We start from the raw sequence: 15,616 nt of genomic DNA on the forward strand, positions 1-15,616 counted from the left end.
TAATTACTGCAGATTTGATTGTGCTGAGTGGAATGTTACAGAGATTAATTGTAGAGATAAAATAGAAGTAAGGTCAGCTTCACACCACCTGATAGAGAACATTAATGTTGATGTAGGATTATTTTATTCTCCATAGACAAAAGGAACCATCAGCTGTTCATTTAGACAGTACCGGCAGTTAGTTGACCTTGTTCAGAGACGTTCAGCAGAGATCACCTCCACATTGGACTCTAGCTCCTTGGTTTCAGAGAGGTCAGGACCGCATCGACTTACACAGGCCGTGTAGGTCCCTCGAATCAGAAAGAGGACCGAGATAGCAGCATAGTAACTGCCGTAGATGATGAACTGCAGAGAAAGCCATTAGTCATACTCTGCAATGAAATCTAAATAATGCTGGAGCTCAATCTTCATCAGACAAGTCTGTGGATAGCCACCAGGTGTCACCCTGTCCTCACGTTTCAGTGGAGGTTATCAGGCAGAAAGCAGATTCAGCTGTACCTCAAACACCTTTGTTCTGTTGTTAAAATGATACTGAAACACTCAGATACTGTGAACAACATACCTGTGTCACAATATCGAGTCCCAGTGCAGCTTCATCCACAAATATGCCTGTAATGATGGTTTGCAGCGACAGGGCTACAAAGGTGTTGATCCCGAATGTCAAAGCGTAGCACTCCATGGAGAGGTTGGAGGCAATCTGAAATCTAAAAGCAGAATTTACTTAAACATTCAGTGAGAACTATGCTCGACACTTATAAGCAACTCAAAAGAAGCTTATCAGGATAAAATATCAGTCAACTCCATCGATGTGGTAGTAAATTATTTGGTTTTCTTATCATGCAAAAGGTTCCTACAGTAGGTTCTTTATTGTGTACTTTCTCTTTTTGAATGTGTATCACTGCAACTATTAACTTAGAGTTTTGTATGTTTGGAACATGACAGCAACATTACAGTTAAAAAAAAACAAAAAAACATTTGTGCTCTGCTGTCCCTCCATCAACAGAGATGACTTACAAAAAAAAGAAGAAGCAATAACCGTGCAGAATCACATTTTGGATGGATGTTGATGTAAAGGGGACTTACGTTGTGATGGTAATGAGAAGCATGTAGCAGGACTTGAATATGACATAACCAGCATAGCATGCCCAGATGCTGCTGGTGAGGGCCATCAGAAACACAGCACACGTCGCTATGGCTGAGAACAATCCCAATGCCAGCTCTCCCCACACAGCCCATGGTACTTTGATGTGTCCCACGGAGAAGGCAGCTGCAGCCCCTTGCCCATGGAAGACAAAGATAGGATAACCTCTCCATTATGCACTTTTGTTGTTATTCACTAAACGCAGCCAAGAACAACATGTTTTTCCCCCTGACTGATGATATAAGGGTTTGAGCTGTAGCCTTATGCACACAGATGTCTTTCCTGGCCTCACCACCACCTGCCTTTTATGCTGACAAACAACTTCCGCCTGACTCTTGGAATCAACCATCAGCAATAATCACAGAATCCATTACCTCCTAACTCTATCTCCTTAATTGAAGTAATTACTCTTCTTCTCCACATGTCGAGCCAGTTTGAGTGTAAGCCAGCGGGCACTGGTTCTGTTACTCCTTGCAAAATCCATACACATTTTCCATCTAATCAAGCATCCCATAAAAGCAAGCAGAGCATATTTTCTTTCTTTATTGTGAGCTTTATAAATGTGTCATCAGTGTGTCATCTGCCAGCCCGTTTAATTTGAAACTACTGATACTGAATCATAATGTAATGAAAATAGGGTATGGCTTATATACACTTTTGGTCACTTCAGTGAGGTAACAGTACCCAAAAAACAACTTTCCCTATTTCATTGGAGGTTCTTCTGTGTACATTATCTCCTGTATTAATTTACTTTTATAAGATAATGCCTGGGCTGCACAGTGGCGCAGTAGTTAGCGCTGTATCCTCACAGCAAGGAGGTTCCTGGTTTGAATGCTTATGGACAGGGCCTCTCTGTATGGAGTTTGCATGTTCTCCCTGTGCATGCATGGGTTGTACTCCGGCTTCCTCCCACAGTCCAGAGACATGTTGTTAGGTTAAAATTCCTCACCTATTCTTTTCTTTTCTTACATCTTCAAATATGGGTTGTACATATATTTTTGGCTTTTACCTTTATTTTATTCATTCTCTCGCTCTGTAGGGTTTTCTATATTACAGACACAGATACACACTGACACACCAACAACTTCGTCTTACCCACAAGAGAGCAAACCGCCTCCACGCCCCCGTTGTACACTGATGACGTAGTAGAGGGTTCTATATGGTTCCACATAAGCTGGATGTAGTTGAAAATCTGCACGTAACCTGATGTGGCCAGAGCCCACCACAGGGACCAGTAGATTAAGTGCCTGTATGAAAGTCATTATTTAAACATTATAATCATGAATACAACTCAAAAGATAAAAAAAATAAAAAAAATAAACTACTTTAGAAAACACCATTTTGAAACATCATCTAATTTTTTTAATTTGCTGCAGTAAAATAAATGAAGCTGTGGTACACAACAGAAAAAGACAATGCCTGGAAGAATAAGACTCCCTGAAGCTCTGCCAAAGTAGACGGCCTGCAGTGGCCACATTTTCCATGCTACACCAGCCAGCGCTGCCATTATGCTCCATCTTCTCTTTCCCCAAGCCAACTTCATCCACATCCGTCACTGGTTCCTCAGGCCTGTAGGCTCCCAGCTGCCCCTCCCGCTGGGACTGCGAGCCCTCAGCTGCATCCTTTTTCCCTTTGAAGAACAGGCTCCTCTGCGGCATGGGCAACCAGAAGGAGACGAGAAAAGCCACGCTTACAATCCCCAGAGTGATGGCATTGATGTAGAAGTAGTCCACTTCTATGGATTACAGTTTGTGCTACATCAGCGTAAATTCAGTACTTTCAAAATGTTTTTTTTTTTTTGTGTGGTCAATTTTGTTATGTATGCAGGCCAAGCAATACATATTTTTCATCTTGGTTTTGACGACATAACAAGGCAAAATACTGATGCAATTTTTTTAATCCATTTAGATGTAATCATAGGAGAGAAACCTTACCTGCTAGGGATATGAGCATTTGTCCCAGGCTGGCCCCGATTGTATATCCAGCCAGCATGGCACTGCGCAGGTATCCAGTGGCTCTTTGGTAATTTTCAACTGGAATCACACTGTAAATATAGGAAAAATAGGCCACTTCTGTGGAAGTCACTACAGCATAGTTGACCTGTTGATGGGATAGAAAAGTTTTTAAAGAATCGTAAAATGCACCTTGTTCCAGTTACACAAAACATAATGCAATCTAGGTTTTAAGAGTTGCTCCAAGAATACTTACAGTAATATTGCTCTTACCTACCAGTGTTATATTTATTTTTCATTCAACTGAATTGATACATGAGGAAAATTATTAATGAAATGTTTTTTTTTTAAATCATTAATTGTCTTTGATGACCTGAAGGAAGATCATAGCAGGCAGACCCGGGGCAAAGCAGAGCAGGACGTAGTTGGTGACTAGAAAGAACCCTTGAACCATAATGAGGGGCTTATGCCTCAGGAAGTCAGTCAGGAGGAAGACGGGGAAAAGGAAGGCAAGGTAGGAGTACGTCCAGATAGGGAACAGGTAGTTTGTGACCTGTAGAAACAAAAAACACCAGAGAACACATGCTGACCACTGTTTTAGTGTAGTACATTGTTGGTGTAAGTTTAGTGCAAGGTAAAAACAGACAAAGGGATGTACACATGCTTTAGAATATCTGTTCATATCAGTTCTACATTACAGGGTGTGTGTGTCCGCCATCCTTACCACTTCTCCAGAGATGTTCTTGTTTGGTCCAATCAGGTATGGAGTAAGGAAGGGCTCGGCTACTCTGCAGTTGGCAAAAAACCCATATAGTGACAGGACTGCTGTGGGATAAGCCCAGCTGGAGGACTTCAACTTTTCCGAAAAGCCCATGTTTTCTCTTCTTCAGAATTTCACATAGATCCTCTTTGGTTTCAATTTCCAGGTGATCTACCTAAACGACTTGGTCTTAGTTGAAAGTCTAACTCTCTTGCCTATATTTCTGAAGCACCAATAGGAGTGTTAGGCATTCATCAGTAGCTAGAAAATACACACTTTATCTTTATGATCTACACGTGCCCTAGTCACAGTTTATGAGCCATAGACTTTGAGCGGTTAGGAAACAAAAGGATTGCTGAGAGGATCAAACAACACTTTTTTCAGGTTTTGCTATCGGTAGGCCTTCAAGATTTTAACAAGTCTAGATAAAATCAATCAAAACAGATGACAGGTTAACACAGAAATAAAACTTGTAGGCTAACTGTATAAGATAATCATATGATTATATATTTATAGGAAGACACAGCAAATTCAGCCTGGGAATTTATGACTTGCCCAGTGTAGCATTAAGGAAATGATATCAAAGGTAGGGTTATTTGGAAGTGGTTAAATAATTATCTAACTGTTTAAAAAAGTTACTAAATAGCTACAAAAAAGGTACAGATGTTTTTTTAAATTCACCATTTGCATCTGGGACACGAGTTTAAATGGAGTTTGTACCATAGACTGGTTTGTACTGACCTTATTAGAAGTTTATGGGAAAGTGATGTAAAATAAAAAGTATATTGGGCAATGGTGCTCGGCCATTGACGTGTTTGCGTTTTATGCTCATAATACGCATGCGTACTAAGTGCACGCGGTGATATCTGTCGTCACGGCAACGGTTTGTTGATAAGTGAGGTTAAGTGGTCTGAGTAGATACAATAGATGACAAAATGAAACTCAAGCGGTTCTATCTCAGATATTATCCACCAGGTAATACAACTTGAATGTTTGACTCCTTTGTTACGTTATTTTGTATTAATTGTATTAACTGAATTTGCCAAAGAGCAGCTTTCCTGCTGCACTGTTTTAGTTTCAAACCACGAATTAAGTTGACTTGCCTGGCCTGGTATTTAACTGTTGAGCTCATTCCGGGCGTAAGTTGGCTGAACTTGTTTTTGTGTCTCTAACCTTCAGGTATAATCTTGGAGTATGAGAAGAGGGGATATGTGCGGTCGAAATCTATCGACCTTTTTGATTTGACTCCAGAGTAAGTGCGTTTTGTCCTGTACGGTTCATGACGTGAGCTAACAGCGTGGCTGGCTGATAACTGTGTAATATCATAACCTCTGGGTGATGATGCTTTTCAGATACCACATTACCTTCTTTTAAGCTTGTACAGTGAGTGAGGGACTACTCAGCCTCTATTTACCATTTGACATGTAGAGCTAGATGTAAGATGTATTTGCATAGTCGAAACATCAGTCGTATTTATATATTATTTTATTGATGCTTTACATTTTAATAAAATAAGAAAGTTGTTTGATTTTGTCAAACACACCAAAGTGATCTTGTTGACAATAAAGTCAATTTGCTGACTTACGCTCAAAGCAGATTTCAGGTTTAAAACTTGAGTGGATTTATAGCTTATTCTTCTATAGTCTATATAACACATCCGTCATTTATATGCACATAAATGTGAAAATTAAAGAGTAAATTTACTATAAGATTTACTACAAATAAACAAGTTGTTTTATTTTGCATGTAATTTTGTCATTTCCTCAGATTGAATATTTATAAAATATATTTTTTTCCATCACGCAGAACAAATCCAGATGAGTTGGTGGAGGAAATCAGGCAGTCAGAGCCTCTTGTTACAGAGTCCCGGGCTGATCAGGTCAAACAGCTGATCCTTCGACTGCAGCAGAAACAAGGCCAGAAGAACCACAGGTTCTGTTTCTTCAAGGTCAGACACTGAACACATAACTACATTAGTAGTTGCATTCACACATCGGCACTGTGACATGACTTCTACATTTAACAAAATGAACAAATACAAACATTCATTTGTTTTCTATTCCAGTGCTTGCTTTGTAGTGGAATGTTGTAAAATCAGTTGCATTGTTTGTTAAGAAAGCTGTTGTGTTGTGTCTTTCTGAATTCATTAGACTAAACAAAACAAGAAAAACAACTTTGCTTTCTGAATGAATTAAGTTTTTAAAACCTGATTATAACAGCAGTCAAAGAGTAGCATAACTCTTGCTCTTTGTGAAAGTCTGTAGAAAGTCAGAAGGTTGAGTGGTGACAGTAGCCAATGCTACAAAGAAGCACTAGAGAGCAGTATTGACTAGGTTACTTAGAATTTAAACAACATGCATACAGTTTAATAGCATGTTAAGTTAACGATACACTTCACTAACAAAGTGTGTTAATAATTATACAAGACATACACCCTGTATGAGATCAGCTAATGTGGTTTGAGAATTTGTCTGTTTTCTACTGTTGTCTAAAACTTGTCAGAGACTCTGTTGTTTTGCACAAGGAGAGAAAATATTTCCACCACTAGCAGGCTAGGAAATATACTGTTATTAAAATTAATATCTATAGATAAATAAAGTCACTCACTACACTTTACTTGAGGTTGTATTTTCATGTCTTCCTTATCTTTTGCAGGAGCTTAAGGCACACGTCCTTCCACTGACGAATGTTGCCTTTGATAAATCGGGCTCCAGGTGGGTGAAGATAGACACAAAAGTTTGGCAATATTGATTTCAGGAAAAGTTATGTATTTATGCTTGTTGTGTTGGTCTCTTTCTGACTCTCTGCAGGTTTATAACTGGGAGCTATGACAGGACGTGTCGAGTTTGGGACACAGCCTCAGGCACAGAGCTGCACACACTAGAGGGTCATAAAAATGTGGTGTATGCCATTGCATTCAACAACCCCTATGGGTAATTAGCAGGTTCAGCAAATCTTCAATTGCATTTGAGAAGGTTGCTCTATTTGACGAGTAGATTGATGTTTTATTTGCTGTACCATATCCAAATTTAGGGACAAGATTGCTACCGGTTCTTTTGACAAGACGTGCAAACTGTGGTGCGCTGAGACAGGCATATGTTTCCATACCTTCCGCGGACACATGGCTGAAATAGTATGTTTGACAACCTTTCTTCAGTAGTAGTAATGTAGTTACTGTTGTCAACTGTTGCATTGTATGGCTACTGTATATTTCTTCACATATATTCCTCTCTAGGATGACGTGCCTTCAGTTGAGCCCAGGGCCAAATGAGCACTTTAATTAATTTGTTAACAGTGTTTCCTTTGGTATTATGTCTAGTAAGTGTCTAGATGTTAAATGCATTAGTCAAATTATTTGTGGCTTTATTGCAGAATCAAGCTTTAGTGAGTGTAAGCTTTTGTATTGTGTAGGTGTGCCTGGCGTTCAGCCCCCAGAGTACCCTGGTGGCCACAGGCAGCATGGATTGTACTGCCAAGCTGTGGGATGTCGAGACTGGAGAGGAGGTGGCCGCTCTATGTGTGAGTTATTTTATCTTCACTTACTTTATTTTCAAAAGTTCTCTGATTTATTCATCAGAACTCACATCCAGTCATTAAAAATGCTTCGATTGACTTTTTTAAGTAGTTCCCTCAATGAGGACTTTTGGGACAACCTATCCACCCCAATATCTGATGAGAGGTTTAACTGTAACTGTTTTATGAGGCACTGATTTCCCATTCTGAGTGGTGCGCTCTCTTTGATGTGCAGACTGAAAGTACGTCCGTGGTGTGATGAGTTGATTTGCTGGCGGAGTTTTGGACGTGTGGTTTCATCCATACAGGATCATAGAGAGAGAAGAAAAGACAGAGAGAGGGGGGGAGGGGGAGAGAAATGAGAAAGAGAAGTATAATTCTATCTTTTTGATTTCATCCAGGGTCACACTGCAGAGGTCATCTCTCTCTGTTTTAACACAGTTGGAAATCAAATTGTCACTGGCTCCTTTGACCATACTGTGTCTATATGGGATGTTGCTTCCGGAAGGTAAAAAACACATTATTGTCATTGGAATGTCTCCATTAATATGTTTCATCTTTTATAATTTACACTTAATACGAAGCATCCATTGATTTTGTGGTCGAAAGTGCAGAACTGAGTAATTTCCTTCTTTTGTTTTTTTTCTCAGACGTGTCCACACTCTGATTGGTCACAGGGGGGAAATCAGCAATGTTCAATTCAACTGGGATTGCACCCTCATAGTCACAGGCTCCATGGACAAAACCTGCAAGGTGAACCATATTAGCTGAAAGACTTAAAGACTTAAATTGTGTGTGGGTGAGTTTGAAATGCATTTTTTTGTGCAACAGCTCTTTTTAGACATGAGTTCAGTTTTTTTTTACCACCCATTGTTTTTTTCTTTCATTCAGCCTTTTAAACCATTGCGGTGGTGGTTGTCATTCACATTCATCCTCCTCCATCTCCTAACTCTCCATAACTCTCCACCTCCTGTCTCTTAGGACTCCATCATTTCAAGTAGAAAAATGAATTCCTAATTCCTTAAGCATGCCAAGATGAGTCATACTCTCAAGTAGGAATTAACCACCTCACTGCATTCTTCCGGGGGAGATTTATAATGCTATCATCTACATGAAAGCCTATCTCATGGGACTGATTATGTGTTAGTTTACATGTATGTCCGTTTTCTGCTTTCTTTTACTCTGCCTGTGTTTCCATATAATACAATCAGTGACTGTTTTTTTGTTATGTGCATGTGTTGGCAGTTGTGGGAGGCAGTCAGTGGGAAGTGTGTCACCACTCTCGTTGAACACAAAGAAGAAGTGCTAGATGTGTGTTTTGATTTAAGTGGCCAGCTCATTGCTACTGCCTCTGCCGATGGTGAGACTTATTACTATTATTGTTCATTTTCAGCAGATCAATAAAGTACATTTCGTACTTGTAAATGCTCGTTTCAAAAGTGCACTGCTTACAACCCTGCCTGTCCGTGTCTTTAACAGGTACAGCGCGAGTGTTCAGTGCAGCCACACATCAGTGTCTCGTCAGCCTAGTGGGCCATGACGGAGAGATATCCAAGGTAGGGAAATTGACTCAATATTAGTATTTTGCCATGTTCTGCAAAATGTAATGTCCATGCATCACCGCTTGTCACTCTGGAGAGTGATGATGCTTGTTGTAATCCATATAGAACACTCTGCTGGTGAAGGAGAACTGCTAGAGAAATACAATGAAACTTAAAGGGAATGCTGTTTGACTGGTGAATATCTCAGATAAAATTAGCCTATACCGATAGTCCCTTAATACATTAATGTCGGCTGATATTATTGGCAGGATGATTAATCGGTCAGGCTCTACTCAATAAACTACTTTATTTAAAAGACATAAATGGAAAGGAAAAGAAAAGGTCAACGCCTTTCCTTCCAGCCATCTTCTATATTAACATGCAGAGCAAAAATAAATACTATTTTATTCATTTATATTACTAAACAAGGTAGTGGATGCAGCATTTCTCCTTTCCAGTTCCCGGAAGTAGGTTATTGCCGTTACTACTGTACTCCTGTTTACAAGAGATAACCTGGTTTCTGCAAAGGACAGATTAGATGCTTCAGGCGGACCAACGACTGCGTTAATGCTTCTGTTGATCTGACTAATTATATCTCAATGTTCAAGAGTACTAAAGGTTTCAACAACATGCCATTCAGTGAAATCAAGCTTCCTATATCCTTTTACCCAATGTCACATTATCTGGCAAGTCAAGAAAGCTGATACTTTGGTATAAATGTGTGTTTTTGATTCATCCAGCATTAACATTTCACATTAATGGGATTCATCTGACCCATTTACCATGTCCCAGGTTTCTTCATGAATGTGTGTTTAATGACCCAGAGGGTTCATTTGTAGCAGGGACAGAACCTCTGCTCTCTGAGACTAGACAGTCTAATAGTAATAAAAAGAGACTACATGGAGAATCATTCCAGAGGATTGTGTTAATCTCACTAAAATTACAGAAAGTACAGCTCTTTCTCTCCCTTTATGCTGCTAAACAAGGACAGAGGACTTTTTGTCATGGGTATCTCTGCTCTGTATGCTAAAAAAATTCTGGCATGGGTCATGACAAAAGGTGTGATCCAAGAAATGTTACCTTAAAGGAAGACTGTACACATTAATATAGAAGAAATCAAGTATATCCTCTTTAAATGTCTCTCTGAGTCATGACCGTCTACAATGAGTGACAAGCCGGAGCCCGCCAGCTGTACTCTTGTCGGAGCTGTTTTTACATCATGTTTACATGGACTGGGCGGCCTTGGGTATAAAAGCTGTTTCAGAATAAGTGTGTGAGTTAACTAGAGTGTGCTAACATTAGCCTGCTAACACAACAATGCAGACCAAGGCAATTGCAGCTTGAGCAAAAGACAATTTTGTCAGCCGCTTTTGCTTTATTATGGTGTATTCTAATTCATTTCTCCTTTTTGTGAACGCGCATGGAAAAGGGTTGGCGGTGTGCCGCGGGAGGAGAGCGGAGGATTCAGAATAGCGGAGGTGTCCCAAACAGCATTTTGTTTTGGTTTAGTGCTGGTGCTCAAGGGTGACATCTACTGGATCAAAAAGTTGCATATTGTTCCTTAAATGTCAAATCGAGCACCTAACCCACTTAATATAAAGATAATCTTTGCAGTCTTTTTAACTTGTTTTTGACCTTTCAGATTTTTTAAACACGACTTTACAAACAAAATTGCAAAGATAAAAAAGACCTTGTTGCATACCATGTCGACCAAGAAGACACTGAACTGACTTAAAATATAATAAAACACATCTCTAACCACACATTATTGCACAATTCATCCATCAATTTTCTTTACTTAAACAAAAAGCTCAATAAAAATGACGCAGTTAAAGTACTGCTCCTGCATTAACATACACGTGTAAACTTTGTAGTGTGACTCTTAATTAAGAATGTAAAACTGAACTGGGATACAGTCTTTGTCTTGTTTATTTATACATCTTACCTCATGTCTTCTTTTCTTTGTTCCATTTACAACTTTTTGTTCTATTTTTGCTTCCAATGTCGTTTTGTTCTTCAGCTTCTCCTCTTGTCAGTTTCCATTTCCTGTCAAGGCTCCCTCCTCAGTGCAACATTTAGAGTTTTAATAGAAGCATACTTAACTCTCATGGCCATTTAGAGCCAACTTATTTTAATCATCTCTTCCTCGACTTCACTCTGTGGACACAAAACCATTCAGGGAACAATAAACCAGGGATCTAACACAATCAGCTTCAGCCATGATTTTCTTAATACTCTTCAGGAAAAGCTCCAGGTGCCTTTATCCTCCTTAAGCATTAAGTTGAATGACCGCTGTGAAATAACGCCGGTGATGTGGTTAACTCACCATTTTTTCCTCGTCATTGCAACCACAACTGGCATAATCTCTTATACAGCACTCTCCCTTACTCACTCCATCGCTCCAGGAGCACACACACACACACACACACACACACACACACACATCTCTGAATTAGAGCGACTCTCCTGACTCTGCCTCTCTTGCTAGATCTGTTTCAGCCCACAGGGCAGCAGGGTCCTGACTGCCAGCTCAGACAAGACAGCTCGTCTGTGGGATGTTCAGTCTGGGAGCTGCCTACAAGTCCTTGACGGCCACACCGATGAGATCTTCTCCTGTGTCTTCAACTATGAGGGTGATACTATCATTACAGGTATACACTGCCCCTCCCAACTTACTGCACACACACATACACAGACAACCATGCACTGTTCAGATGTAGCCTTCAGCAGTGATTAAGTTGGTCCTCTCTGGCCGTCATGAATCTTAATTGCACATTTCACATGAAAAGCGTGCAGCTGTGTCCTTCTGTGCAGCCACCTGTTCTTGTTTGTGCTCTCCTGCAGGAAGTAAGGATAACACATGCCAGATCTGGTACTGATCTTTCCCTCGACCATTTAAAGGGAACCTGCCTCTAAATGCCTCGACGCAGAGAGCAATTTGTGTTTCTGCGTGTGTGACCTGCTGTATATCTGCTCGACTTGTGGATGACTGATTGAAAAACCCTCCGCCTCATTGAGCTGCAAGTCTGGTAAACGTCATCTGTAAAAGGTTAGAGGGTTCCCTGTTCCCTATCCTTGTGAATAAATTACATTTTACAGTATGTCTCTCTCATGTATCTCATGTGCCTGGATCTGTATGGAGCTGCACTAGTTCCATGGATTACCAACTTTCTACTGGGTAATACCTGTAAACCTAGCTTTTAAAAAATATAGATTATTAGCATGATAACTTGTGTGTGTGATCTTAAGCACAGGTCAGTTCTCTTATTTCTTTGTGGCAAAGCTTGGAGCTTTAACCAGAAGGCAATTGGTTTAGCTTTGCATGAAGACTGAAAGCAGTCGGACAAAGCAAACCTACCGTCGTTGAGCTCATAGTTCAGCACCTCTAAAATCCTCCATCCACATTATCACAGGACGTAACGACACGTAAGATCTGAACTTTTCTCCTGTTTGCATGGAAATGTCTTGGATTGGATTTTTTAAGCTAAGTCGGACCATTACAGCTAATTCTCCCTGACTCTAGTTTCATGCATGAATAAACAAAGTATCTTTCGAATCCTATTTAGAAGTTTTCAAACTTCTCATTGAACACCTTGCTCTACAGAAAGTCTAGTTCTCTAAAGCTCTGTAAAGTAAGGCCTGAATATATACTTGCTAAAAGGTTCTTAATTCAGCACTGAATTTAATCTAGCATGTTTGACCTAGCCTTTGCTAGACTCTTAACTGTAAATATCTGGATGTTGTTTCTGTTAGCACAACATGCTGCAGCATAATCCCATGTTTTATATTAATTTCTTCACAATCTGTAGACATACACCGACTGTATGATCTATTTTTCTGCTTTAAACATAACCTGATTTTTGGTTTCCTCCTTTTTCTGATATTTTCTTGTGAAGCAACACAACCGTGATTATTACTACCACCACAAAGCTAAAGATGATTCAGTAACATAATGGCATGCATTAATTGTGATAAATGTCATATTATACAGACCAAATGCTTGTCATTCTTTCTGGGAAGAAAGTATGTGATACAGTTGAATACAGATGTGTACACATGTGCTGCTAAGCAGTGTTGCCTTTCTGCTGTGTGTTATGAATGATGACTGCTTGTATTTCACATCACAGAAATTTATTGATGTCAAAAGATAAATACATTCAGTTCTACTGTGACAGTTTTATACAGTTGAATTGTGTGCTTTTTTCCTCAATGCTGATGTAACACTAGAATACCACTAAGTAGAGAAATAAACAGAACAAATTCACATACAAATCTGACAGAACAAAACGTACTCTGTATTCCTGACACAGTCGAAACTAAAGAGAGCAGTCCACTACTCCAAGGTGCAGCAGTTCCAAAATCTACAGTATATACAGGACATCTATCCAAATAATCCGTTCTCCAGTAACATTAACAAGATAACACACTTAGTTAGAACCCAATCCCAATGTCACAACAGAGGTGAGATTTTGACCAATGAATACAAGGATGCGGACATGTTGCTTACTCTAAGCACATGTGCACTTCTATGTGGCTATCATAAGAAAGTGACAAAGCTTTCCTGGGCTTCCATATCTTCACTAGGCCTCTTTCACAAGATGGTTTTTGATACAAAAGGTTCAAGCACGTTGAGCTATTTTGAGAATTTCACCTGATTTTCCTATCCTCTATTGGTACTTTGTGTCGTGTGTTCATTAGGAATAAATAAATAAATACTCACATAATTTGGTGGTGTGAATCTGTAAATATATATAAATATTTGTATATAATCTGAAGCAGTTAAAACCTGCTGACTATAATCTCTTGAAGGCTAGTTTATTCCTACCAGGAATGTCCAACCAGAACACCTACAGTTTGCTGTGTGTGTGTGTGTGTGTGTGTGTGTGTGTTTGTGTCTCTAGAGAGATGAGTCTAGAAACATAAAACATACTTTTCTTAAAGGGAGACTTGTCCATTTGTGGTGGTGAACAGAGAAAAAATATAGACACAACTTCTACAGACAGATCCTGCTGTTCGTGACTGGCTTCTAGCGAGCTGTTGGAGACTCTTGATGTGATGAGACGGGACAGGGATGACAGTAAGTAGTGTGAGTGAATGAGTGAGCATGTTTTTTGTTTGCGGTATTATGCAGAAACTAGTCCACCCTCTAGGGTCTCCAAAAGCCAATCGAACAGGCTGGACAGGGACTGGCCCTCCTCCTCCTCTTTCTTGTGTAGCTCACAGAACTGAACCACAGCTCCAAACAAGTCTGCAATCCGCCACGCCTTCTGCGACATCAGATGGACCACCCTCTGGAACTGAAGGAGACACACACAACAATAAATGCATGATCATTTTCCTCAACACTTTTACTAAGTGACGGAATTTAAAGAGTAGAAATGTAACATCTTTATTATGTACAGGAAATTAGCAGTGACAGGCAACATAATACAGCTTACAAGTGTATTATAAAATAACAGTAACAGAGGATTTATTTTTCGGACAAAGCATCGCTAAAATTCTTTACGGTTTTCAAGCTTATCATAATCAAAGAAAACTGTAAAATCTGTATCTAGAGAGACGTGAGTTTCACTACTTTAATGCCATGCCCACCTTTGCAACTCTCTTTTCTCTGGACTTTCTGAAGCAGAGCGCCGGTAGGCCCAGCTCTGAGGCAGCAATCCACTGCAGAGCCACTCTTAACTCAGAATGTACACTCTCAGACTCAAGGTCACAGTTTACCACCAGCAGCACCCTGCGGTTCCCACTGCTGCCTGCTGTCCTTGCTGAACTGCTCTCTGGAGAAAAAAAAAAATCAAAGGTGATGGAACATTTTGTAGTAGAAGAGCGTCCCTGCAGTAAACACCTTAAAGGGTAACTGTGTTATCCTCACTTACTAAAAACTACAACACCCCGCAGACAATTCATTCTTTTATATACAAGCAAAACCTTTCCATGGTATGATGGAGTATGTTCAGCTTCATTAAATATAAATGTCTCTGTTGCACTTTGAATCGTTGAAGGACTTTTAAGTCATAAAACAAAAATGAACTATGTGTTGGGCCCCATTTAATAATTGACGACCATATGTCTTACAGAGGAAATGTGTCTCCATTCAAGCACATCCATTTGAGGGATTCCTCGTACACACACAGAACCTTCAGGTCATCCAGGAGCCTTTGTGACACGAGGTACATGTTTATAATTATGAGGATGACTTGACAACGCTTTTCTACACTTACCAATGGCGTTCTCTGTGGTTCCTGCCAGATAGCCTTTCTCTGTCTCATCGCTGTGAGGAAAAGAAAAGAAAAATTTAAATAAAGGTGACAAACACTATCACTTAAAGGAAAGGTTCCACATTTTGAGATGCACTAAAGCCCCGTTTCCACCGAGCGGCCTGGTTTGGTTCAGTACAGTTTGGTACGGCAACCCTTATCCTGTTTGTGTTTCCACAGCCAACCATACCCTTGCTTGGTAGACAGGGTGTAGGCGGGATGGCAATAGCCCCTTCAGGTACGTATTAGTGTGACTTCACAGCAGTGCGAAGAAGTGTAGCCTGCCAATAAATTCAATGAAAAATAAAAACTTGCCACAGTTAAAGGCTTTTTATGTGATTTTTCACACTTAAATGTAATAGAAATCAAGCATATCCTCTGAAAATAACTCTGTGAGTAATGACTGTCTACAATGGGTGTAACACCCGAGTCCCACTGTCTGTGATGTTTTC

General features: G+C 39.9%; 3 protein-coding genes across 7 annotated transcripts in view; 1 reads left to right on the top strand and 2 right to left on the bottom strand.

The window, feature by feature from the left end:
* Nucleotides 1–105: 105 nt before the first annotated feature.
* Nucleotides 106–4,120, bottom strand: slc19a3b (solute carrier family 19 member 3b). 3 transcript variants are annotated; one of them, XM_065960687.1, is made up of 8 exons: nt 3,818–4,120; nt 3,467–3,646; nt 3,076–3,241; nt 2,546–2,876; nt 2,237–2,388; nt 1,084–1,267; nt 563–704; nt 106–345 (listed from the first exon to the last, which is right to left on the bottom strand). In XM_065960687.1, exons 1-8 carry the CDS (start codon nt 3,965–3,967, stop codon nt 193–195), a joined length of 1,458 nt encoding a protein of 485 aa, XP_065816759.1. In that variant the 5' UTR covers nt 3,968–4,120; the 3' UTR covers nt 106–192. The 3 variants fall into 3 exon arrangements, with proteins under 3 accessions (XP_065816759.1, XP_029134691.2, XP_020497415.2); XM_029278858.2 differs by having other exon boundaries at nt 1,084–1,276; nt 3,818–4,119; XM_020641759.3 differs by having other exon boundaries at nt 1,084–1,276; nt 2,561–2,876; nt 3,818–4,118.
* Nucleotides 4,121–4,519: 399 nt separating this feature from the next.
* Nucleotides 4,520–13,087, top strand: daw1 (dynein assembly factor with WDR repeat domains 1). Its single transcript, XM_020641733.3, has 13 exons — nt 4,520–4,828; nt 5,033–5,105; nt 5,660–5,801; nt 6,509–6,567; nt 6,664–6,786; nt 6,887–6,986; nt 7,265–7,372; nt 7,768–7,874; nt 8,017–8,119; nt 8,612–8,726; nt 8,846–8,922; nt 11,396–11,558; nt 11,752–13,087. The coding sequence occupies exons 1-13, from the start codon at nt 4,789–4,791 to the stop codon at nt 11,784–11,786; spliced, it is 1,245 nt and encodes a 414-aa protein (XP_020497389.1). The 5' UTR covers nt 4,520–4,788; the 3' UTR covers nt 11,787–13,087.
* The window catches only part of sphkap (SPHK1 interactor, AKAP domain containing), a 109,658-nt gene continuing 107,058 nt past the window's right edge, over nt 13,017–15,616 (bottom strand). For all 3 annotated transcript variants that reach the window (XM_065960678.1, XM_065960679.1, XM_020641731.2), the window contains 3 exons: nt 15,129–15,178; nt 14,500–14,684; nt 13,017–14,204 (listed from right to left, as the gene is read on the bottom strand). In XM_065960678.1, the coding sequence (XP_065816750.1) occupies nt 14,031–14,204; nt 14,500–14,684; nt 15,129–15,178 (409 nt within the window). In that variant the 3' untranslated portion in view covers nt 13,017–14,030. The remainder of the gene's footprint in view (nt 14,205–14,499; nt 14,685–15,128; nt 15,179–15,616) is intronic.

Source organism: Labrus bergylta, chromosome 11, assembly GCF_963930695.1.
Source record: "Labrus bergylta chromosome 11, fLabBer1.1, whole genome shotgun sequence".
Taxonomy (NCBI): domain Eukaryota; kingdom Metazoa; phylum Chordata; class Actinopteri; order Labriformes; family Labridae; genus Labrus; species Labrus bergylta.

What these genes read in the sequence shown, in the direction of transcription:
- slc19a3b (XM_029278858.2), bottom strand. Translation starts at nt 3,967, where the DNA reads ATGGGCTTTTCGGAAAAGTTGAAGTCCTCCAGCTGGGCTTATCCCACA. An exon ending in GGCGGTTTGCTCTCTTGTGG is followed by an intron (nt 1,277 to 2,236) that starts GTAAGACGAAGT and finishes TCCATGGGCAAG; the next exon opens with GGGCTGCAGCTGCCTTCTCC. An exon ending in CTTCTCATTACCATCACAAC is followed by an intron (nt 705 to 1,083) that starts GTAAGTCCCCTT and finishes TTCTGCTTTTAG; the next exon opens with ATTTCAGATTGCCTCCAACC.
- daw1 (XM_020641733.3), top strand. Translation starts at nt 4,789, where the DNA reads ATGAAACTCAAGCGGTTCTATCTCAGATATTATCCACCAG. An exon ending in AGGAGGTGGCCGCTCTATGT is followed by an intron (nt 7,373 to 7,767) that starts GTGAGTTATTTT and finishes GATTTCATCCAG; the next exon opens with GGTCACACTGCAGAGGTCAT. An exon ending in TGGGATGTTGCTTCCGGAAG is followed by an intron (nt 7,875 to 8,016) that starts GTAAAAAACACA and finishes TTTTTTTCTCAG; the next exon opens with ACGTGTCCACACTCTGATTG.